At 38.6% G+C, this 25,000-nt stretch overlaps 2 protein-coding genes across 8 annotated transcripts in view; one reads left to right on the top strand and one right to left on the bottom strand.

The window, feature by feature from the left end:
• LOC144958913 (uncharacterized) overlaps window positions 1-14,329 on the top strand; it is a 57,886-nt gene extending 43,557 nt beyond the window's left edge. For all 4 annotated transcript variants that reach the window (XM_078891208.1, XM_078891210.1, XM_078891211.1 and 1 more), the window contains 3 exons: window positions 6,311-6,482; window positions 8,213-8,548; window positions 11,415-14,329. In XM_078891208.1, coding sequence (XP_078747334.1) covers window positions 6,311-6,482; window positions 8,213-8,548; window positions 11,415-12,572 — 1,666 coding nt within the window. In that variant the 3' untranslated portion in view covers window positions 12,573-14,329. The remainder of the gene's footprint in view (window positions 1-6,310; window positions 6,483-8,212; window positions 8,549-11,414) is intronic.
• Window positions 14,330-16,885: 2,556 nt separating this feature from the next.
• The window catches only part of LOC144958911 (uncharacterized), a 40,941-nt gene continuing 32,826 nt past the window's right edge, over window positions 16,886-25,000 (bottom strand). For all 4 annotated transcript variants that reach the window (XM_078891205.1, XM_078891207.1, XM_078891206.1 and 1 more), the window contains exons 7-11: window positions 23,983-24,079; window positions 22,564-22,649; window positions 21,317-21,515; window positions 20,157-20,363; window positions 16,886-19,666 (exon numbers count right to left, since the gene is read on the bottom strand). In XM_078891205.1, the coding sequence (XP_078747331.1) occupies window positions 19,334-19,666; window positions 20,157-20,363; window positions 21,317-21,515; window positions 22,564-22,649; window positions 23,983-24,079 (922 nt within the window). In that variant the 3' untranslated portion in view covers window positions 16,886-19,333. The remainder of the gene's footprint in view (window positions 19,667-20,156; window positions 20,364-21,316; window positions 21,516-22,563; window positions 22,650-23,982; window positions 24,080-25,000) is intronic.

The following is a 25,000-nucleotide window of genomic DNA, read 5'->3' as shown; positions in this document are numbered from 1 at the left end:
TAATGCACGTGGAGGAAGTCCGGGAGGTGTAAGTTCGTTCAAGAATTCAATCGGGTATAAGTTGATGTCAGAGTCACTTTGAATGGAATCAGCACTGCGGTAAATTTGTTCAGTTGATGAGGTCAACCTGGACAGAACAGCTGCATTTATTTTGTCAACATTTTCATGGGTTGTAGTCAAAATTGCTATCTCTGATAGATAACGTTCATCCGCAAAGTTCAGATTCAAATCATTGTATACAGTATTTATCAAGCATTCTGGGTCATTTTCAGGAAGGCATAGCGCTGTAGGTAATTTAACAGAATACTTTCCTATTTCGCTGAAAACCGGCTCTGTACCATTTCCGATGCGGAGAAGCCAATTTGCAAAACAGTTATTGTCATCAGTAACCCTCATGTTCTTGTTCATGTGAAAAATGGTGACAAAATTCCAAATAATTGACTTGTTAAGTGTGACACTTAATATATCGGCTTCACTTCCTTTGTTAACAACAGGTAGAATTTGCCGAAAATCCCATCCAAGTACAACCACTTTGCCCCAAAAGGTTTTGAACTGCCTGTTATGTCACAAAATGTCCTGCTCACACATTCAAACACACGCCTGTCCATCATAGGTGCTTCATCCCAAATTATGAGAGAACTACTCCTCAGTAACTTAGCTGTGTCTGATTGGCGACTGATGCTACAGGTGCTGTTATCCGTTATTGGATTGGAATTTTGAACGTTGAATGTGCTGTTCTACCACCGTGCTGACAAAAGATCAAAGGTGAAAATACAAATTTAAAGAATACTGGGGATGTAGGAGCTTTCGGAATGTCTCCCCTTTACTTAACTTATGGAAAAACAAACACCCTAGCACCTTTAATAACACTTATGACTAACCTCTCGAGCTAACCCAAATAGAAAAAAACAGCTCTCGGACTGCTTTGCACTACCTTTCAATACTTAACAAATCAAAATGGCGGCCGAAAATCAAAACAATGGTCAAATAAGGAAATGTTAAACTTTCACAAATCTATCAAGGTTTGTTCTAGAGTTTTTAAAATACTTCTATATAATGAAAAACTGAATAAATAAATGCTTGACAAAATATCAACGGTGAAAATACAAATTTAAAGAATACTGGGGATGTAGGAGCTTTCGGAATGTCTCCCCTTTACTTAACTTATGGAAAAACAAACACCCTAGCACCTTTAATAACACTTATGACTAACCTCTCGAGCTAACCCTAATAGTAAAAAAAGAATCAAAATGGCGACTGAAATACCTTCATGTGATCAAGTGAATAATATCACTATGAATGCCACGATTTGCTGAAAAATGCCAACACCCACACACACATGTATACACCACACACAACACACACACAAACACAAACACACACACGCACACACACACACACACACACAACCATACACGCAATTAGAACAAACACTGATCACCGCTAAATCAACAACACAACGGAAGTAATAATAATACTTGACGTCATAAATAGATGACGCAAATTGACTTTTTACAGTGTCAAAATTAGTTGATTTTGGGAGTCAAGTGTCGTCGTTGGTACATATTTTATTATATCTGTTTGACTCAACGAACTTTCAAACTGACTTTAAATTATAAAAGGAAATCAAGTTATCTGTTTATCTATCTGTAAAAAATACATTTCTAATTTTCAAATCTTTCAGTAGAGTTGTGCGCCGTATCAATTTTTTTATTGACTCAAATAAGCACAATGTTCTTCACAATGCTATATTTTTTAAAGAAAGGATATATATATATATATATATATATATATATATATATATATATATATATATATATATATATATATATATTGATCATATAGAGTGCTAGTTCGTGATCTTTTTTTTTTTAAAGATGAGATAATCTGTTGTCGAAAATATTTACTTCATGTAGTCCTCTGGTTTGGATGGCATTGCACATCCCATAACTTCTGTGTCAAAATATTGTGAAAAATGCTCACAAACCACGGGGATGACAGCATAAGTTCCATTGTCGTTCTATTTAATCAATTTGAAATATTTGCTAACCGGAAGTGTGGCAGAGAAAAACAAATTCTTAAACTGTCACATTTATTTTTACTATTAGAATAGGGAGGCCTTATAATTTGTTTTGTTTTTGTTGGGATTTTTGTTGTTGTTTTTTTTTTTTTTTTTTGTTTTCTTTTGTTTTGTTTTTTTTTTTTTTTTTTTGTTTTTTTTTTGTTTTTTTGTTCTTATTTTTTTTTTTTTTTTTTTTGGGGGGGGGGTTGTATTACGCTATGGTAAGATCAGAGATTTCCCGAAATCTAAAGGGAGTTAACTCACTGAATCCTAGAGATTTTTGTTACTTTTCAAAATTGGAAGAAATGCATTAAAAATAAGCACGTACATAGCTAGTTTTATTCAACTATCAGTTACATGTAAAAATTATAAACATTATACTACGCCTATAAATTGTCTCAGAAAAATGTAATAAATAGGCATGGGGTAAAAGTAACCCTGGATAAACTACGGATATAGTCGGTGTTAGGGTTGAGGGAGTTAATGATTTATGGTCTACGATTGCACTCCCAAAATGACTTTCAATAAATATAAAGTTATCTATTCTTTTTAAAAACTAGTAAAACGCCCGCAATTTCGCGGGGAAGGAACTATTTTCATTCGATATTATACCCACCATTATTTAATGAGGGCAGATTGGTAAACAACGTTGTCTGTGTAAGTTGGTACATCCTCTGTTGATTTTTATGTGTGGCCCAATATGAAGTGTAAGCCGCTATAGCCTCTGACCCGTGACACAGCAACATATAGTTGTCCGTGTATGAAAACAGGTTGTGGTAATAAAATCAACTGCGAAAATAAACCTGAAGTAGCAGACGTGAGCAGAGTTGAAAGACGATCCTGGGATCGAGAACTTACCTTACAGTACAGTACTCTAGTGATCATGTTTGGTGGCGTTTGGCACCGCTTTTATGCACCTCCACTGACTTTAAATTATAAAAGGAAATCAAATTATCTGTTTATCTATCAGTAAAAAATACATTTCTAATTTTCAAATCTTTCAGTAGAGTTGTGCGCCGTATAATTTTTTTTATTGACTCAAATGGCACAATGTTCTCCACAAGGCTAGACTATATTTAAGAAAGGATTTTCAATTCCATTGTATTTATCTTCCCACAACATTCTACATGTTTTTATATTTCACTTTCTAAACTGCATTACACAGTTCCTCCCCGCCTCCCCTCTTTCACTGAATTAATTGCGTACCTTTTTAGAAATATCTAGCATTCTGTTTTAATTCGTACTTCCTTACAAAGGAGCATACTAATTTCCCGCCAACCAATGTTTTGTTTATTCATCTTAAGTACGCCACTACCACATTATCTCATTCATCTTTGGTGTTTCATTCATCCTGTTTTGTTGATAAAGGGGAAACCCGAAACGTTCATTTGATCTGTTTTTGTAATTAAATTGAAGCTTACATTCAATTTCACATGATTATTTATTTCTTCGAACTTCGAGCAGCAACATTTCCATTAAGTGAATACATTATACTGGGGATGTAGGAGCTTTCGGAATGTCTCCCCTTTACTTTACTTATGGAAAAACAAACATCCTAGCACCTTTACTAACCCTAATAGAAAAAAGATATACTCCGATATCGAGCTAACCCTGATAGAAAAAAATGATGACAAATTGAATAAATAAACGCCTGACAAAAGATCAACGGTGAAAATACAAATTTAAAGAATACTGGGGATGTAGGAGTTTTCGGAATGTCTCCCCTTTACTTAACTTATGGAAAAACAAACACCCTAGCACCTTTAATAAGACTTATGACTAACCTCTCGAGCTAACCCTAATAGAAAAAAAACAACTCTCGGACTGCTTTGCACTACCTTTCAATACTTAACAAATCACAATGGCGGCCGAAAATCAAAACAATGGTCAAATTAGGAAATTTTTAACTTTCACAAATCTATCAAGGTTTGTTCTAGAGTTTTTAAAATACTTCTATATGACAAACTGAATAAATATCAACGGTGAAAATACAAATTTAAAGAATACTGGGGATGTAGGAGCTTTCGGAATGTCTCCCCTTTACTTAACGTATGGAAAAACAAACATCCTCGCACCTTTACTAAGATTTATGACTGACTCTAATAGAAAAAAAAATCCTTCGATCTCGAGCTAATCCTAATAATAAAAAAAGAATCAAAATGGCGACTGAAATACCTTCATGTGATCAAGTGAATAATATCACCATGAATGTCACGATTTGCTGAAAAATGCCAACACACACACACATGTATACACCACACACAACACACACACACACAAACACACACACACACGCACACACACATAAACATACACGCAAATAACAACACTGATCACCGCTAAATCAACAACACAACGGAAGTAATAATAATACTTGATGTCATAAATAGATGACGCAAACTGACAACTTTTTACAGTGACGAAATTGGTTGATTTTGGGAGCCAAGTGTCGTCGGTACATATTTTATGATATTTCCTGTTTGACTCAACGAACTTTCAAACTGACTTCAAATTATAAAAGGAAATCAAGTTATTTGTTTATCTATCTGTAAAAAATACATTTCTAATTTTCAAATCTTTCAGTAGAGTTGTGCACCGTATCAATTTTTTTATTGACTCAAATAAGCACAATGTTCTCCACATTGCTATATTTTTTAAAGAAAGGATACATTCTGATCACATGACATTATGTGAAAAAGTTCTAGCCAGCATCAATAATAAAAAAGTATACCTATTTTCTTTGTTTAGAACCAAGCTGCTCGTCTGACATCAGACTATTGAATCCTATCACTGGCAAATCTTAAAATTATAAAACTATTTTGGACAATGTATGTACTACTTTCCGATACGAAAGCGAGTATCATACCACAAATAGACTTCATAGCCGCAGCAGTATTTATAATGCTGATTTCACTCACTACTACAACATGCTACGTAGAAGAATTCCCTTCCACTCTTGTCGATAGTATTATAATGAGTAGATAGTCTCAACTTTTCCTATATTAACGGTAATTCTATCACCTATTGACTCGAATATTAACGATTATTTTATTACCCGTTCTCTCCCATAGTGGACTGGGAGGGACATACTGTGTCTTCTATCCCCCTATGTTTGTTTTCCAACATATTTTCTGTCTTTGTCTTGGAATTAGATTACTTGGTTTTGTCCTGGCCCTGGCCGGATACCCTGGCTGGGAGGGAAACAGTCAAATATATAGTTAGTTTTGGGAGATGATATGTTTTTCCTTGTAAATCATCTCTCTGTTATGCACTGTATTATGTTTTGTTTATGTATTATATAGGATGTGTAAACATTTTTAGTGTATTCCTCTTAGTGGGGACCTGTGCTTGTGTCTGGATGAGACTTTTAGTCATTTCAAACTAAGTACACTGACAGTGTGCTATTGGAATCTACATCTGTTTCCTATTTGAACCAATTTCCTTTTGTCTTACTTTTTCTTGGGTGCTTTAATTGTAATTCTAACACTTTTTACTATTCCATTTTCTTCCTTTTTACTGGCGCTGATATGACCTTAATGTGTTGCAAGCGCCGTAAAACCCTTAAAAATAAAAACATCTCACTCGTTGACTCGAATATTAAGACGATCTGCTATAGCGTAGGTCATGCTCGATACTTAATTTGACCTTTAGCCAGCGTTGAGAATCGCCAAAAAAAAAAAAAAAACAGGAAAAGAAAAAGCTATAGATAGAACGAAGATGACGTCACTCGCGTCTTTGTAATTGTTTTTTGCCATCCGCGTTTATGAGTAATGCTCACTGAATTGTATTAACCCGACTATAAATGTTCATGGATACACACAGTTTTGTGTGTTGGTCCGTTATACTTCCGGATGGCAATGTTGTGAGCTCCTTACCCAAGCGCATACTATCTATACATTTTGCCATCCTACTGGACCGATTAAAGTTGACGCCTGGATTATTCCAGTCTTCCCTTGGCAGACAAATTTCCCCATGGGGATGAATAAAGGGAATTTTATTGACTTATTTTTAAAAAATGTATATTGTGTCGTAACAAATGTGATGATTTTGCTCGAGGTGGTAAGGAGGGGGTTGTCTCTGTCGGAAAAAAATTGTATTATCGCCTAACAGGCGTCATGTCTCGTTCTACATGTTAAATGTTAAATGTTGCTGTTGGTTAGGGACCCTTTGTAAAGCGCATTGAGCACCTTTAGGGGATATTGCCCTATATAAAATCTCAATTTCTAAATATTTTTTTTCCATTCTCAGATACATGGACAGACAAAGAGACGATTCAAGTCCTTCTAGGGCAAACTATTGGGGTGACACGTCATCAAAACGTGAGTGCGATGACGTCGCACACAACAATAAGAACAACAACAAGTCCGAGTACATCACGAGGCTGACGTCACTGCGTGACTCTCTCATCAACCAAGAGGAGGTAATAAGATCAAGTCTTCTTCTTCTTCTTCTTCTTCTTCTTCTTCTTCTTCTTCTTCTTCTTCTTCTTCCTTCTTCCTTCTTCCTTCTTCTTCTTCTTCTCATCCTCATTCTCATCCTCCTCCTCCTCCTCATCTTCCGCCCTAAGAATTAATATTCTTGCTTTGTTTAATAAACAAAAAAATATTTGTGCAAGTCTCATATCTTGAGAAACAGTGGAAGACATATATATATATATATATATATATATATATATATATCCACTAAACGTGCTCAAAGCGTTTTACAAGGGGTCCCAGGCCAACAGGAACACGACTTAACATGACTGACGCCTGTTAGGCGATATTACAAATTTTATTTTCGGACAGAAGACGACGCTGCTAACGGCCAGGTACTCATTTGTGTCCCTTCGCCTCAAACGGTATTAAGTCGGGTTGGTTAAGATGTTGAAAATTGAATTTATAGCCAGAAATATCAGACTTGTGTTGAGTTTTTATGTTTTATTAAGGAGAATGGATACCATATTTTAGGGTGCTAATGCCAACAATTTATATCTTTGACCAGTTTAACATTTAATTCGGCTTTTCAGCATCCGGTTCGTTCCGACATAATACCGTTTTGAGACGATGGGTCACATTTTACATCTGATTACGGTGAGAGAATAATATGATTAAAGAGCCTTTTCCAATGACTCAACTATGCGCCGCTCGAAACTCGAACCCAGGACCTTCCGATCTGAAATCGTGTCTCATACCAATAATAGACCACATATCAGCACAATTTGTAAATGTATATAATTTTTGAAATGTGGTGCTTGAGAAGGATGCAGAGAATATCGTATACTGCACACAAAACGAACGAAGAAGTGCTAAAACAAACATACCAACAAAGGAAACTAATGCCCTTAATAGTGGATCGACAACTATCCTTTTTCGGACACATAGTAAGAAAAGATAAGAATGAATACCTGACAAGTTGTGGAAAAATACCTGATAAACGCGCCCGGGGGAGACAAAGAAAAACACTCATAGACCAACTGAAGGGCTTCACCAACCTAACAATCCAAGAGCTGTTTGAAAAAGCAAGAGACAGGGAGGAATGGAGAGAGATAATTCATGCAGTATCCAAAGCCTGGACCAGGCATGGAACCTAGAAGAAGAAGAAGATAATTGAGAGGCTATGGGTTACATAGTGGCTCAGCGTGGATCAGCGGTTCGGTCTTTGCTTCGTACCCGAAAGGTACAGAGTTCAATCACCCGCCCTGTGTGGCCTCGAGCAAGTCAACTCGCCCTAGCTCACTTTGCGGCGCTGCTCTGCGGCTGACGCCTGGGTTATTCCAGTCTTCCCTTGGAATATACCCTAAAGACAAATTTTCCCTTGGGGATGAGAAGAGGGAATTTTATTTTATTTATTTTTATTTATTTATTTTCTGTCTATTTACGTATCCAAGGCAGGCAAAAATAAATGATCATAATTTCCTAATAGTCTATTTTAACTTTAATCCCCCCCCCCCCACACACACATACACCCCATACCCCACCCACACACACACACATACATATCCCCCCAACACACACACACACACACCCGCACACATACCCACACACAAACCCGCACACACCCCCACACACACACCGCACACACACACACAAACCCCCACACCCCCATCCCTCACACACACACCCCACATACCCACTCCCCCCACACCCCCCCCCCCCTCCCCACACACAGGCCAATCTCGCTCAAGCCTTGGACAGACTTCGACTTCACTCCCTGACCAACAAGTCTCATTCCAACAAACTACGCATGCGCCCGATTGACGACTTCCTGAGCGCTCCGCCTCTATACCATCAACGGAAAAATATGGTCACCACCGTAGAACGCTTCCGACAAATGCGACCTTCCAAACACCAGCCTGTCATCTTCCCTCTTCAAGGGAGACAAATGCTGGATATGACGTCTCCAAGACCCGCCAGCGAAGTCCCCATCTCCAATTTTGGTAACTCCACAAACAGGTCAACGAGGAGCCAGTCGGAATACATGGCGCCCAAACCATCACCATCAAAGGTTTGTTTATCTGAGGGGGGGGGGGGTATGCTAGCTAAGCGCATATTGTGGTTGCGCGTAGCTATCGTTAACATATAGCCTGACACTAGAACCGTAGTCATCGTTAACTTATAGCCTGACCGCTATAACTTAACGATGGCTACACTAAGACTTACAGTTTGACGTCATTTTTTAGGTTTGTGTAGCGTCTGGTGAGTTGTCGTTCGTAAAGCTCAAGGAACAAGTGATCCCATTGGTTGAACTATTGCTAGCTAAGCGCGTTCTGTGGATTTGCGCGTAGCTATTGTTAACATGTAGCCTGACACTAGAACCGTTGTCATCGTAAAGTTATAGCCTGACACTGACCAAAAAATGACGTCAAAATGCCAGTCTTTTGCCACAACCGAAAACAAATCGTGAGTTGTATTCAATAGTTCAACCAATGGGACCGCTTGTTTACATGAGCACTACTAACGACAACTCACTAGGCGGTGCAAAAACCAAATAATGACGTCAAACTGCCAGTCTTTTGGGGTTTCAGTGTCAGGCGATAACTTAACGATGGCTACGGCCTGACACTAGAACTCTCTGAGACTTACAGTTTGACGTCATTTTGTTAGGTGCGCGTAGCGTCTGGTGAGTTGTCGTTAGTAGAGCTCATGGAATCAAGTTATTTCATTGGTTGAATTATTGAATACAACTCACGATTTGTTTTCTTTTGTGGCCAAAGACTTGTCTTTTGACGTCATTTTTTGGTCAGTGTCAGGCTAAGGTGACTGCTACTGTATAAAATAAAAGATAGATACGTAACTCGAGTCTCATAATTACAACTATAAACTCAATTTCCAGCATCAAAATGACCAAGGGGCGACAATACCGTTTTGACACCGTGGGTCACACAGTAATAACCGAGACGGAAAAAAAACATATAAAGTCATATTCACTTTTGTTTATTATTTTAAAGAATTTAACAGCTTTAAAGAAAAATAAAGAACAAAATACCAAACATAGAACTTTTGGCCTCAAAGACTTCTAAGCCAACAAGAAAAAGTGAACGAAAATTAAATGAAAGAATAAATACTTTATGTCGGTCTGCTGAAAATCTTGTTTTTAGAAAGTATTTATGTTTTAATTGCTCTTTGTTGTTGGCTGAAGAAGGATTATGAGCCCGAAACGTTTCGGTTTTTTTAGTATTTTGTTCTTATTTTAAATTGTGTACTGGCTACTCTTTTTCTTTCATGTGATTTTATTATGATCTTATAATTATGGTCAAAGAGAGATAACTACGTAAATGTATGTATAGAGAAATATTATAATGGATTATTTCCCTTAGACCACAAATTGTCTTGTTATATTATTTTGACTCTTCTGTAACGAAAATTGAATTGAGGTTATTCTTGTTGTTGCTTCCTCCCAACAGTTGACATGTGAACCTTCGCCTCAAAACGGTATTAAGTCGGGTTGGTTACGATGTTGAAAATTGAATTTATAGCCAGAAATATCAGACTTGTGTTGAGTTTGTATGTTTTATTGAGGAGAATGGATACCATATTTTAGGGTGCGAATGCCAATAATTTATATTATTGACCAGTTTAACATTTAATTCGTCTTTTAAACATCTGATTCGTTCCGACATAATACCGTTTTGAGACGATGGGTCAGTAAATAAGAACGGTCGTGATTTTAATTTGAAAGCAGCTTTATCTGTGTTTCTAATATCCCTCTCTTTGTAATCAATTACCTTGTGAAAGGAAGAAAGAAAGAAAGAAAGAAAGAGAAATAAACACACAGAGAGAGAGAGAGAGAGAGAGAGAGAGAGAGAGAGAGAGAGAGAGAGAGAGAGAGAGAGAGAGAGAGAGTCGGTATGCGTAATGAAACATGGTCTATTTGTAAAGACAAAGAGCTTTTGGTTTCATCTTTAGGAAAACAGAATCACTGGAGCCATTAGCTGGGATGAATGGCTTTTATTATATGCGGCTATGTGATCTAGTGGTATGACACTCGCTTTCAGATCGGAAGGAAGGTCCTGGGTTCGAGCTTCGCTCGCTCGGCGTATAGTTGAGTCCTTGGAAAAGACTCTTTACGCACACTTACCTTACTCAGGTGTAAAATGAGTGTCTGTCCGTTAACAGCGTTGTCTCTGTCAGAAATATTGTAGTATTATCGCCTAACAGGCGTCATGTCTCGTCCTACGTGTTAAGGGTTGTTGTTGTTGGCCAGGGACCTTTTGCAAAGCACTTTGAGCACGTATAGTGGATATTGCACTATATAAAAGCTCATTTTTAAAATGTATTTTTTGTCTTCATCATGAATCAACAGCCCTACCCATTATCTCAATACAAATCGCCAATAGAGGTCTAGGCTATTTCCTCATCTAAAATTACAATAGCATCAAGTAAATTTATTTATTTTTTTTTTTTTTTTGGGGGGGGGGGCGGTTTTGATTTTTTAATTGTCCTTCAGAGCCACCAGACTCATGTAGACGTAGTTTATCTCGGTTTCTATAACGTGAAGCGGACAATAGCAATTGATTGCTATCCTTTGGATAGGACGCTGGTCCATCGCAAAGTACTTTCCGCCAAATCTAACTCACTCCCAACTATCCATTCATTCATTGCTGGGTGGACAGGGTGGGGGTTCAGAAAATAATCTCAACTGCAACTGGATCGATCTCGATTCCCTTTGCGTATGAAGCAAGTGCTCTACCAACTGAGCTATCGGGACCCCCGTTTATCGTGGTAGGTCTATATAATTTCAATTTTGTTTATCACTCATTCTTTTGTTTTTAGGGGGGGGGGGAGAAGGGTTGTAAATCAATGACTTCAAAACAAACTTATGATGTATTTTCAATACATAATTTAAGATTTTCTTTGTTTCTCTACACAAGCTCGACGAAACTGTCCAGACCAATCTTCAAAGGCTCATCCAACGAACCAGCAGCATCCCTAACATCGGCAGAAAGGCCTTGAAGCACCAGGATGGACTGGAACCCAGGGCCAAGCCACTCCTCAACATCCGGGCTAGTTTACAAAAAGCCCACGGCCACCATCTCGCGAGCCCGTTCCTCCTCAACACCCACGAAGACTACAACTACGACTACGACTCCCCTAACGCCCGCTCGTCGGGCGACGTTGAAAATTTGAGCCCACAGGCTCACAAGCTCAGCCCGGTTTTACACGACGATGCCATAGACATGGTCAAACTGTCTCAGTATTATCATAAACTCATCAGGGATATTGAAACGGACGGGGAGGAGGGGGGAGGAGGTGGAGGAGGAGAGAGGAACAACAATAACAACAACCACAACAAAGAAAACAACGCAGACAGTAACGGTAAATTCTTTCATTACAGAGTGAAATCAAGGACCTCGCCATACAAATCGTCCTTAGCCAAAGGCCAAGCTCCGTCTCATCATTCTGACGTCGGGAAGAAACACTACAACAGTTACAACAGCATTGTAAGCAGCTCTGGGAAGACAATTCCTCTCTCGGAACTGCCAAACATCGCCCCGAGGACGAATTACGCATGCCCAACCGACATGACTTCCGATGACGTCATTTCAGACCACGTTAAGGCCAACCTCAACTTCCCGGAAGTGCAAACATCGTACAGATTGCAAATGGCGTCCGGGGTGTCGGATATCGGATCCACGTCTGAAATATCGAAATGGTACGGAAGTAAATCTATATATCGTGAGAAATCGACCAATGACGATGGGTTAACGAATAGTGTAAACAACAATAACAATAATAATAATAATATATCGAATGACGGTAGAGTGAAAATCGTTGTCGATATGCCGAATATTATTTTCAACGCAGCAAGCCCAGAAAATGAAGGATTTCCGTCAGAAAACTTGGAGAGCAACAACAAAGTGAAACATCAGAATTCTAACACCGAAGGAAATCCCGGAATGTCCTTGAAGAAAACTGTGAAGCAGCACCAGCTTCGACAGAGGGAATTGCAGAATCTTCTAGAGGACGTCAAAGAATTGAATTCCTGGTCAGAAGTCACAGCTAAGCAATCGATATCTGGCGGAACTTAACCCTCTCCTTACCAGCTGTAGGAAAATCATCATAATTCGTTACGATACAACCAAAAATGTTCTTATTCAAATGTCTCGTGTACATCATGACATTTAAAGAGAATGAACACAGTGTGTTGTAGAGCATGTTTTGCTCAAAAAATAATGTGTCGCAAGAAGTGCTCTGTTTGAGTTTGAGTGATAAAAAGTCTATTTAGTGTTTGTTGGGTGTGAAGTTTTGGGGAAAATCTTGAAAATTGCTGGTAAGGAGTGGGTTAACGAAGAGATACATACAGCTTGAGGCTGTGAACTGTACATTAAATATGTGATCCTTCGTCTCAAAACGGTATTAAGTCGGGATGAACCAGATGCTAACAAGTCAAATTATCGTTAAACTGGTCTAAAATATAAAACGTTGGTATTTAGTACAGTAAAATATGATATTCCTTCTCCTCAATATAGAAAATGAACTCAACTTAAGTCTGATATTTCTAGCTACAAATTCCATTTTCCGCATCTTAATCATCCCGACTTAATACCGTTTTGAGACGAGGGGTCACAAATATAAACAAACATAATATGAATATAACAGCTTCGAAAAAGAACAAAGGACCAAACACGGAACGTATCGGAGTCAACACCCTTCTTCAGCAACCAACAACAACAACAAAAATATAAATACATTACTTAAAAACCCTTATAGACGGAAAAGAAAAGATTTTACAAGATCTTAAACCGAAAGGACGTGCTCTGTTTTTTGTATGTGTCGTCTATGAGTTTTAAAATAATTTATTTATAATTCAATTATTCTTTTTTGTTCTTGGTAATGAAGGATTTTGATCCCGAAACTTTCCGTGTTTCATATATTATTGTTCTTTGTTCTTCTTTTTTCTTGGAAAACTGTTATAATGTTATCTCAATATACACAATTTTGACTTTGATGCTGGCAGAATTTTCTACAAGATGTTCAAAATGGAATTCTGGGTCAGAAATAAGCCCAAAACAATCTATATCTGAACTTAGTTAATAGTATTATTATTATTTCAACAGATAATTTTGTATACACACACACACACACACACAATATATTTTTTTATATATATATTGAATCATGTTGGATACAAATATGGTACGAATAGTGCTCGACATGTAGCAATGGAGCGAATTATTATTTTAATATTTACCACAATGTTAGATTCAGTCTACATCGATGTTTCAGGCCTTTTCAGCCATCGTCAGGACTGTGTGTTACATGAGTTTGGTTTGTTGTCTGTTGTTGTTTGTTTGGCTGAAAAAGGCCTGAAACATCGATGTAGACTGACTCCAACATTGTGGTAAATATTAAAATAATATATATATATATATATATATATATATATATATATATATATAGAGAGAGAGAGAGAGAGAGAGAGAGAGAGAGAGAGAGAGAGAGAGTGTGTGTGTGTGTGTGTTGGTGGGTACTTGTAGATGCTAGAGTGCTCGATAATATTAATTAGAGCATGTGAGATAAATAAGGAAACTCCATTGTATTATGTCAGGACGGTCGTTTCAATACCGGTAGCATCTCCCCGGTTGATGATAACTCCGTTGTTTAGTCGTTGTTTATATTTGCGTCCCCGGGATTTATCGTCAGCCGAGGAGATGCTACCACCATTGAAACGATCGTCCTGTCAGAATACAATGTGAGTGTCCTTATATATTCTATTATACACACACTCATATATATATATATATACTGCCAATGAATGAGGTCATCCAAAAGGTTGTTTTCGTTATTTTTTTTTTTTTTTTTATTTTTTTGGGGGGGGGGGGGGGGGGGGCACAGAATTAAATTAAACGATGAGTTATTGAAATTGGCGGATTCCATCAGTTTCTTCAAACTCAACATTGGTGCGGCTAGGCTAATGTGGACTTGTGGTGTGATACGCTTTCGGATCGGAAGGTCCTGGGTTCGAAGGTTCAGTCTCGTTCGGCGCATAGTTGAATCCTTGGAAAGGGCTCATTTATCACAATCTTTCATTGTACTCAGGTGTAAGATGAGTACCTGGCTGTGAACATCGTTGTCTTTGTCGGAAACATCTGTAAATGTTTTACTAGTCACGTGTTGCTGTTGGTCAGGGACACTTTGTAAAGCGCTTTGAGCAATTTTTAGTGGATACTGCGTTATATAAAAATAAAAAATCTCAAGTGCGGCTATGTGGTCTAGTGGTATGACACTCGCTTTCGGATCGGAAGGTCCTGGTTTCGAGCCTCGCGCTCGGCGCATAGTTGAGTCCTTGGAAAAGGCTCTTTACTCACTTTCTCTCACCGTACGCAGGTGTAAAATGAGTACCTGGCCGTTAACAGCGCTGTCGTTGTCCGAAAAATTGTAATATCGCCTAACAGTTGGCATGTCCCGTTCTACATGTTAAATGTTGCTGTTGACCAGGGACCATTTGTAAAGCGCTTTGAGCACATTCAGTGGATATTGCGCTATATAAAGCTCAATTAAAGTTTAGTTTAAATGAGTTACCTGAAAATGAAAAATAGGTTTGAGTTCATACTCACCAAAGATCAATTCAGACGACCAAACTGCCATCTTTCTAACTTCTATTGAAGCTAATGAAATTGAGCGAAAATAGAATGCAATATTAAATATAACGTTTATTCACTCTTCCTTGTTGGACAGCAGGAAGGATGTGTTCACAACCGTTGCACGAGCTTGCGAGTTTGCGTTGTGAACAAAATTCGAATTCCAAAACGCAAGATAAGAGTCATAAGAAATAATTTGTGACCCATCGTCTCAAAACGGTATTATGTCAGAACGAACCAGATGCTTTTAAAAAGCCGAATTTAATGTTAAAACTGGTCAAAAATTTAAATTGTTGGCATTAGCACCCTAAAATATGGTATCCATTCTCCTCAATAAAACATACAAACTCAACACAAGTCTGATATTTCTGGCTATAACTTCAATTTTCAACATCTTAACCAACCCGATTTAATACCGTTTTGAGGCGAAGGGTCACATTTATTCTAGCCCTCAATCGATTCAGATTTCGTCATCTCTGAGTGAAAAAAAAAACAAAGAGGAAAACCATAGAACTTAAACTCTTAATTTAATTATTTTTAAAAAATTACACATTTTATTTCTTTGACCCTCTCCTTACCACCTATAGGAAAATCGTCACATTTGTTACGATGCAACAGTCATTTTTCTCATCCAGATTTCATTTCTTTTTTGCTATAGCTATAAAAACGTGACATTCTGTAATATAGTTCATTTTGTCGAACATTATTATGTATAGAATGTGCTTGTTGCTTTTTTGTTTGAGTAAGAAATGTCTGTTTTTGTGTGGGGTGTGTGTGAATTTTCGGTGGGAATTCTAAAAATAGCTGGTAAGGAGAGAGTTAATAGCACTCTCTATTCAGATCCATGGCAGACTTTAGACTCCATGACTTTACCTGACATGGGGCCTTTCGCCTCATAGTCATAAGATTGGGACGACTCGACTGCCTCTTTTATCCTCTCATGGTGATAACGATGATAAGATTGATGGCAATAATGATAAACTAATAAGAAGCATGACGATAATAAAACTAGTAATAACAATAATAATGATAAAAATAATATGAATTATATGAAAACAAAAAGTAGCTTTAAATAATAATAAATATGATAATAATAGTAACTAATAATAATAATAATTAATAATAATAATAATAATAATAATAATAAATGATAATAATGATAATAATAATAATGATTCTAATTGATAATAATAATTTATCAATAATAATTAATTAATTAATAATAATAATAAATGATAATAATGATAAAGATTAATAAATTATAATAATTTATTAATAACAATTTATTATTATTATTATTAATAATAATAATAATAAATTTTTATTAATACATGATTATTTATTAATCTTTATCATTATTATCATTTATTTTATTAATAATAATAAATAATAATAACAATAATAATAAATTCATAAAGTCGGCTTACAGTTATGCATAAAGTAAAGAGATTTTAAATCCAATAGAAACTAAATACTTTGTACAGACAATAGATTACATACATTGTATCATTCAAATAGGTCTCTCTCTCTCTCTCTCTCTCTCTCTCTCTCTCTCTCTCTCTATCTCGCTCTCTCTCCGTCTATCTCGCTCTCTCTCCGTCTCTCTCGCTCTCTCTCCGTCTCTCTCTCTCTCCCTTTCTATCTTTCTTCTCTCTCTCCGTCTCTCTATCTCTCCCTTTCTATCTTTCTTCTCTCTCTCCGTCTCTCTCGCTCTCTCTTCGTCTCTCTCTCTCTCCGTCTCTCTCTCTCTTTCTTCTCTCTCTCTCTATCTATCTGTCTCTCTCTCTCTTCGTCTCTCTCTCTCTTCGTCTCTCTCTCTCTCCGTCTCTCTCTCTCTTTCTTCTCTCTCTCTCTATCTATCTGTCTCTCTCTCTCTATCTCTCTCTCTCTATCTATCTCTCTCTCCCTCTCTCTATCTATCTCTCTCTCTCTATCTATCTATCTCTATCTATCTCTCTCTCCCTCTCTCTATCTATCTCTCTCTCTCTCTATCTATCTATCTCTCTCTCTCTATCTATCTATCTATCTCTCTCTCTCTCCTCTTCTCTCTCCTCTTCTCTCTCTCTCCTCTTCTCTCTCTCTCTCTCTCTCTCTCTCTCTCTCTCTCTCTCTCTCTCTCTCTCTCTCTCTGACACACGCGCGCTCATTTGAATTTTTTCTATATACAATAATATATTAGCATCCTTCACATCTATACAGTATATAAAAGATATGTGCATTACTAGGGACATTCAGTTGTTAAAAAGAATTCATTTAATTATACCCTATTATAATTTAAAACTTTTTTTGCGAAAAAAAAAAATCACCAGATAATGCGCTATTGCACCTATCACTGTGACAGATTTCCCCCACTCTTATTTCACATTGAGTCTTATACATTCGACTGTTTCCCTCCCAGCTAAGTATGGACTCCGGCCAGGGTTAGGACAAAACAGATACAGGGGGATAGAAGACAGAACAAGTAGGCCTCCCTGCCCATTTATGGGTGGTCGGGAACCCCTACCAAAGAAACAAGTAGGCCTCCCTGCCCATTTATGGGTGGTCGGGAACCCCTACCAAAGAAACAAGTAGGCCTCCCTGCCCATTTATGGGTGGTCGGGAACCCCTACCAAAGAAACAAGTAGGCCTCCCTGCCCATTTATGGGTGGTCGGGAACCCCTACCAAAGAAACAAGTAGGCCTCCCTGCCCATTTATGGGTGGTCGGGAACCCCTACCAAAGAAACAAGTAGGCCTCCCTGCCCATTTATGGGTGGTCGGGAACCCCTACCAAAGAAACAAGTAGGCCTCCCTGCCCATTTATGGGTGGTCGGGAACCCCTACCAAAGAAACAAGTAGGCCTCCCTGCCCATTTATGGGTGGTCGGGAACCCCTACCAAAGAAACAAGTAGGCCTCCCTGCCCATTTATGGGTGGTCGGGAACCCCTACCAAAGAAACAAGTAGGCCTCCCTGCCCATTTATGGGTGGTCGGGAACCCCTACCAAAGAAACAAGTAGGCCTCCCTGCCCATTTATGGGTGGTCGGGAACCCCTACCAAAGAAACAAGTAGGCCTCCCTGCCCATTTATGGGTGGTCGGGAACCCCTACCAAAGAAACAAGTAGGCCTCCCTGCCCATTTATGGGTGGTCGGGAACCCCTACCAAAGAAACAAGCAGCTAAAAAAAAAAAAATTGAGCTTTTATATAGCGCAATATCCACTAAACGTGCTCAAACCGCTTTACAAGGGCTCCCTGGTCAACAGCAACATTTAACATGTAGGACAGGACATAACGCCTGTTCGGCGATATTACAATTTTATGACAACGACAACACTGTTAACGGCCAGGTACTCATTTTACACCTGAGTACGGTGAGAGAATGTGAGTTAAGAGCCTTTTCCGAGGACTCAACTATGCGCCGAGCGCGAGGCTCGAACCCAGGACCTTCCGATCCGAAAGCGAGTGTCGTACCACTAGACCACAAAGCCTCTAACGTCCATTGTAAAACATCTGGTCACCGACTAAGCTTTATCTCACTTGACTCTTTCTCCTTTTATAGTTTTTTCTTCCTTTTTTAAAAAATAAATGTGACCCATCGTCTCAAAACGGTATTATGTCGGAACGAACCAGATGCTTAAAAGCCGAATTTAATGTTAAAACTGGTCAAAAATATAACTTGTTGGCATTCGCACCCTAAAATATGGTATCCATTCTCCTCAATAAATCGTATAAACTCAACACAAGTCTGATATTGCTGGCTATAAATTCAATTTTCAACATCTTAACCAACCCGACTTAATACCGTTTTGAGGCGAAGGGTCACAAATGGAGACTTCTTACAACTCTGCCACCCACAGCAGGAGAGATATGATAATATAATGTCTATGTATTTTCTGTTCTAAAATAATTAGGGTTCAACAGTCGTGACGTCACTTCCCTCGTAATGACGCATAGTAACTGGTTCTAAACCATCAGAACAATGGCGGACGCCATTATCTCCATGACCGCCCTTATGAAATATTTCTCTGACGAGGATAAAAGTGGATCCAGAGGAGAGAAAAAAAAGCATTATAAATCTGATCATGTTCTGACTTTTATACATTCTGATGTGGAAAAAGTTCTAGCCAGCATGAGGAATAAAAAAGTACCGATTTTCTTTGTTTAGAACCAAGTTGTTGGTTGCTAGGCGGACGTGACATCAGACTGTTGAACCCTATTATCGCTATTCCTGTCAGACACCCCCAAAAATATCGTGAGGGTGGCTATCGTAGGAAAACAATCTGAAATCCATGACGTATCGCCCAGCCAAGGCCTCCAGCAACGAAGGGTCAAGGTTCTTGTACGCAGCAACCATAAACTTCCGCTTTTGTGACGTCATATCCTCCCCTCTCGCAAGGGCGTCCCGATGAGCGCCGACGACGATCTCTGCGAGTTGTAGCTGGCTGACGTCATCCAAAGGGGGCGTGGTTAAATTGTCTGGTAAAATTCCCTCCATTACAAAAGTTTTCCACAGCCGAAGGTTAAGCGTGACTTGGTTGATTGTGCAGCCTGTTTTGACACCGTCCTGTGGAAAATATACCAAAGAAAAACCCCCAAAAATGATTATCATAACACCCCACTATCTAAAAAATAAAAAAATTAAAAATTGAGCTTTATATAGAGCAATATCCATTAAATGTGCTCAAAGCGCTTTACAAGATGTCCCTGGCCAACAGCAACATTTAACATGTAGAACGGGACATGACGCCTGTTAGGCGATATATTATGATTTTTCGGACAAAGACAGCGCTGTTAACGGCCAGGTACTCATTTTACACCCGAGTACGGTGAGAGAATGTGAGTAAAGATCCTTTTCCAAGGACTCAACGATGCGCCGAGCGTAACGGTGGCTACGGTTCTAGTGTCAGGCTATAAGTTAACGATGGCTACCGTTCTAGTGTCAGGCTATAAGTTAACGATGGCTACGGTTCTAGTGTCAGGTTATAAGTTAATGATGGCTACGGTTCTAGTGTCAGGCTATGACCTGACCTGACGATGGCTACGGTCCAACCAACCTGTTGTTGCCTGTAGCTGCTCCTGATGGTGGAATTAATCTTGTTGATGACCGCCACGTCCCTGAAGTTTTCCTGCTGGACAGTCCAGGCCAGTTTGAGATGTTCTAGAATGTATTCGTTGTCCCGATGGGCCGATTCTACCTTCAGCGTGTAGTATGGAGACAACTGGCAAGGATCGCATAGGCTGTAGTAGGGAGCAAAGTCTTTCTGTTGTGGAGTTAAAAATTGTTACTAAATTTAAGGGAGATGATCCGTGTTTTAATATTTAAATTATATTATGAGTTTATTTTTATTGGTTATGCCCCTTGTATATCATGCTAAATTAGTGACGAAATTTGACGTCACTCCGATCTTTGTTGTTGCTTTTAGCCAGCCATTTTTCTTGTGAGTAATTCTCACCTCTTCTTCTTCTTCAAGTACCAAGTCTGTGCCAGACATGGGTGATCATGGTACGCCATTCATCTCTCTGATCAGATAACCTCAGAAAACTAATATTACTCTTCTCTTTCTTTGTCACCCAGCTGTTCAAACTATTCAAATATGTTTTTCTTGGTCTACATTTACTCTTTTTACCTTCTATCTTTCCCGTGAGAGCAAGATGTTCAATACATTTATGTCGATTTAGGTGCCCTATAAATTGCATTTGTCTTTTTCGTATTGTACGAATTTATAACCTTTTAGTTTCAGCTTGCTCTAATATACTTCTTCATCAGTTTTCTTTTCTGTCCATGAGATTCTTAACATCCTTATAAGAAACCACATTTCTGCTGCCTCCAGTTTCTTTCTAATGCCTTCTGTAATTGTCCAGCTTTCACCGCCATATAATAATACTGACCATTCATAGGCCTTCAAAACCCTATGTTTTGTTGTCATTGAGATATTGTGGTTTTTGAAAATTAGACTCATTTTATTAAAACTATCTTTAGCTATTGCAATTCTTCGTTTTATTTCTGTGCTACATCTGCCATCTGAAGTTATTATGTATCCAAGGTATATAAATGTCTGAACTTGTTTTATAGTTTTTCCATTGCTTATTAAGTTACATGTTGGATTTCTTTCTCTCCTTGATACAACCGTGCATTCTGTCTTTTTTACATTTAAGTATAACCCCATACGTTCACTCTAAATTGTATTAATCATAATAATAAATAAAATCTCACCTCGTAGGAATCCAAGACATAGGTGACGAATTCAGCAAATGTGACGTCATGCGCACACACAAACCCTTTCTGCCGTTTCCGCTGTGGGCGTCGGACCTCGATGCGGGCTCCCACCGTCCCCCACATCTCTGGGAGGAATAACGCGTGGAGGTAGGTGGTCCACAATCTCATATAGGGGTCTTGGACGGACAGAAATATCCTGGGGAGGTCAGGAGGTCACTTTTTTATGTTATTGATAAGTGCGGATTTGTTGACTAGGTCCCGGGTTCGAGCGTAACCATCGTTAACTTATAGCCTGACACTGACCAAAAAATGACGTCAAAAGACAAGTCTTTGGTCACAAAAGAAAACAAATCGTGAGTTGTATTCAATAGTTCAACCAATGAAATAACTTGTTTCCTTGAGCTCTACTAACGACAACTCACTTGACGCTACACAAACCTAAAATAATGACATCAAACTGCCAGTCCAAGAGGGTTCTAGCGTCGCCTGACGCTTGGCTAAGAAGCTCATAACATTGCCATCCGGAAGTATAACGGACCAACACACCAAACTGTGTGTATCCATGAACGTTTATAGTTGGGTTAATACAGTTCAGTGAGCATTACTCATAAACGCGGATGGCAAAAAACAATAACAAAGACCTGATTGACGTCAACTTAGAACTATCTATAGATAGTATGCAGTTGACGTCACTCAAGCCTTTGTTATTGTATTTTGCCATCCGCGTTTGTGAGTGATTCTCACTGAACTGTATTAACCTGACTATAAAAGTTCATGGTTACACACAGTTTTGTGTGTTGGTCCGTTATACTTCCGGATGGCAATGTTATGAGCTTCTTTGCCAAGCGCATACTATCTCTCGCCTGACACTGACCAAAAGATGACGTCAAAATGCCAGTCTTTTGCCACAAAAGAAAACAAATCGTGAGTTGTATTCAATAGTTCAACCAATGAAACAACTTGTTTCCATGAGCTCTACTAACGACAACTCACTAGACGCTACACAAACCTTTAAAATGACGTCAAACTGCCAGTCCTAGAGGGTTCTAGTGTCAGGCTACGCAGAGAGAAGTGGTAAGACATGGAATGATAAAAAAAAGTTAGCTCATGATAGAGAGGGATGGAAACTGTTTGTCTGTGGCCTATACCCTGACCCAGGGTGAAAAAGGCAATGATGATGATGATGATGATGATGATGTTATGAGTATTTTACCTAAACGCATAGCATTGTGACACATACTTACTTGGTATTCAATAAAACCCGTCTCCGATCTTCACTGAGCATTCTCCAAGTGTGTTGACGCGTCTTGAAAAACGGCCGACTGTGAACCTGGTAGGAACAAATGATAATGTTTTTGGTTTTAAGGGTTTTACGGCGCTTGCAACACATCTAGGTCATATCAGCGCCAGTAAAGAGGAAGAAAATGGGATAGTAAAAAGTTCTAGAATTACAATTAAAGCACCCAAGAAAACGTTAGACATAGGGGAACTGGGAACAAATAGGGATCAGATGTAGATTACAAGAGTATACCATCAATGTACTTAGAAAACAGATTTAGATTTTAGTAAGTACCTCCCTGCCCACTATGGGAGGTCAGGAACCCTACCCAGGAACAAATGAAAAGCCATAATATAGATAGAATGAAGCTGACGTTAATCAGGTCTTTGTTACTGTTTTTTTGCCATCCATATTTAATGAGTAATTCACACTATAACCAGACTATACAAGTCCATGGTTACACATAGTTTTGTGTGTTGGACGGTTATACTTCCGGATGGCAATGTTGTGAGCTTCTAAGCCAAATGCATATTAACTATCTATAGACGGACAAGAACGGAAGACGACATAATAATATTATAATCATAATCATAGCCCTTTAGTTTTGGGGGAAAACCCGATTTTCATATTGCATCATAGTTAAAAAAAAACAAACATAAGGTGATAATAACAAACCAAATCTTTTTTTTTTTAAACCTTAAACAACAATAAAAACAAATAACTCCCCCCCCCCCCCCCCGCCACCCATACAAAAAAAAAAACAAACAGAAAAATAAAGACTGAATCAAAGGAAGAAAAAAAACATCGAACCAAAACAACTAAAAAAGTAAGACAAAAAATATAACCCCAATTTTTTTTTTATGACAGACACCGCTGTTAGCGGCCAGGTACTCATTTTACACCTGAGTACGGTGAGCGAGAGTATGTGAGTGAAGAGCCTTCTCCAAGGACTCAATAAAGGTGTGGTTACAACAAAAAAACTTGAGCTTTTATATAGCGCAATATCCACTAAAGGTGCTCAAAGCGCTTTAAAAAGGGCCCCTGACCAAAAGCAACGCGTAATATTATAAAGAACGAGACGTGACGCCTGTTAGGCGATAAAACAATTTTTCCGACAGATCCATCGTTTTTCGCAGCCAGGTACTCATTTTACACCCGAGTACGGTGAGAGAATGTGAGTATAAACAGCCTTTTCAAAGGACTCCGACTATGCGCCGAGCTAGGCTCGAAACCCAGGACCTTCCGATCCGAAAGGGAGTGTCATAGCCCACAAGACCACACACATAGCTGCATACACACTTCCAATGATTTTGGAACCGGAATAGTAGAAAGTCTGACGTCACGACTTAACACCCCCCCCCCCTTACTCCTTAGGCGAAATTACCTGGTCTGCGTCTAGCTGGAACGGTGACTGGGGCTTCTGGTCGATGTAATCATGGTGTAAGTACCGAAACACTTGGAGCCAAAAGGTATTATCTGTCCTGGCGAGGAGAAGAGAAGAGACCGATTTATCTAGTTATAGGGAATGAGATTAGCAGAAGAGTAGCGTCCCTTGATTGGACGTCACCCATAGTCTGTGACGTCACCGGCGGAAGAACGTCATGTTGGTTGTGCGCATGCGTCTCTCGTCCTCGCTTCCGTTACAGACTATGGGTGACGTCCAATCAAGGGACGCTAGCTCTTCCGCTAATCTCATTCCTATTACTGTTATGGACTTTTGCATAGTTACTCTAGGAAAGAGTTGCTCCCCTTTGTTATTAGCTAATTGATTTTAGCTACAGCTTGATTAGTTATTATTCATGAAGTCCATTATTTAACCCCCTCCTTACCGCCCAAAGCAATATTGTCACATTCGTTACGATGGCAGCCAACAATTTTCTTATTCTGATTTCATTTTGTTATAGTTATAGCCATAAAAACTCGACAATGTGTTGCAGAGCTAATTTTTCTGAACAAAATGTAGAAAATACTCGTTGCTAATCTGTTTGAAAAATCTATTTTTGTGTTGCGCGAGATTGAAGTTTAGGGTAAAATTCTGAAAAAAAGCTGGTAAGGAGAGAGTTAAAATATTATTTGTGCTTACAAATATCGGAGTGGCATGCCCTAGAGAAGGATGCACTCTTTGTTCCTTACTTTCCATAGTTGAGTTATTCATACTGTTTTTCGTACCTACCATGTTGTTGCGATATAAGTGACCCTACGTCTCAAAACGGTATTAGGTCGCAACGAACCAGATCCTTAAAAGCCAAATTTAATGTTAAAACTGGTCAAAAATATAAATTGTTGGCATTAGCAACCTAAAATATGGTATCCATTCTCCTCAATAAAACATACAAACTCAACACAATTTGATATTTCTGGCTATAAATTCAATTTTCAACATCTTTACCAACCCGACTTAA

The sequence above is a fragment of the Berghia stephanieae genome, chromosome 13 (genome assembly GCF_034508935.2).
Source record: "Berghia stephanieae isolate SIO BIC M18660-M18661 chromosome 13, UCSD_Bste_1.3, whole genome shotgun sequence".
In the NCBI taxonomy this organism is placed as follows: Eukaryota; Metazoa; Mollusca; class Gastropoda; order Nudibranchia; family Aeolidiidae; genus Berghia; species Berghia stephanieae.
This window is presented reverse-complemented; position numbering and strand designations above follow the sequence as displayed.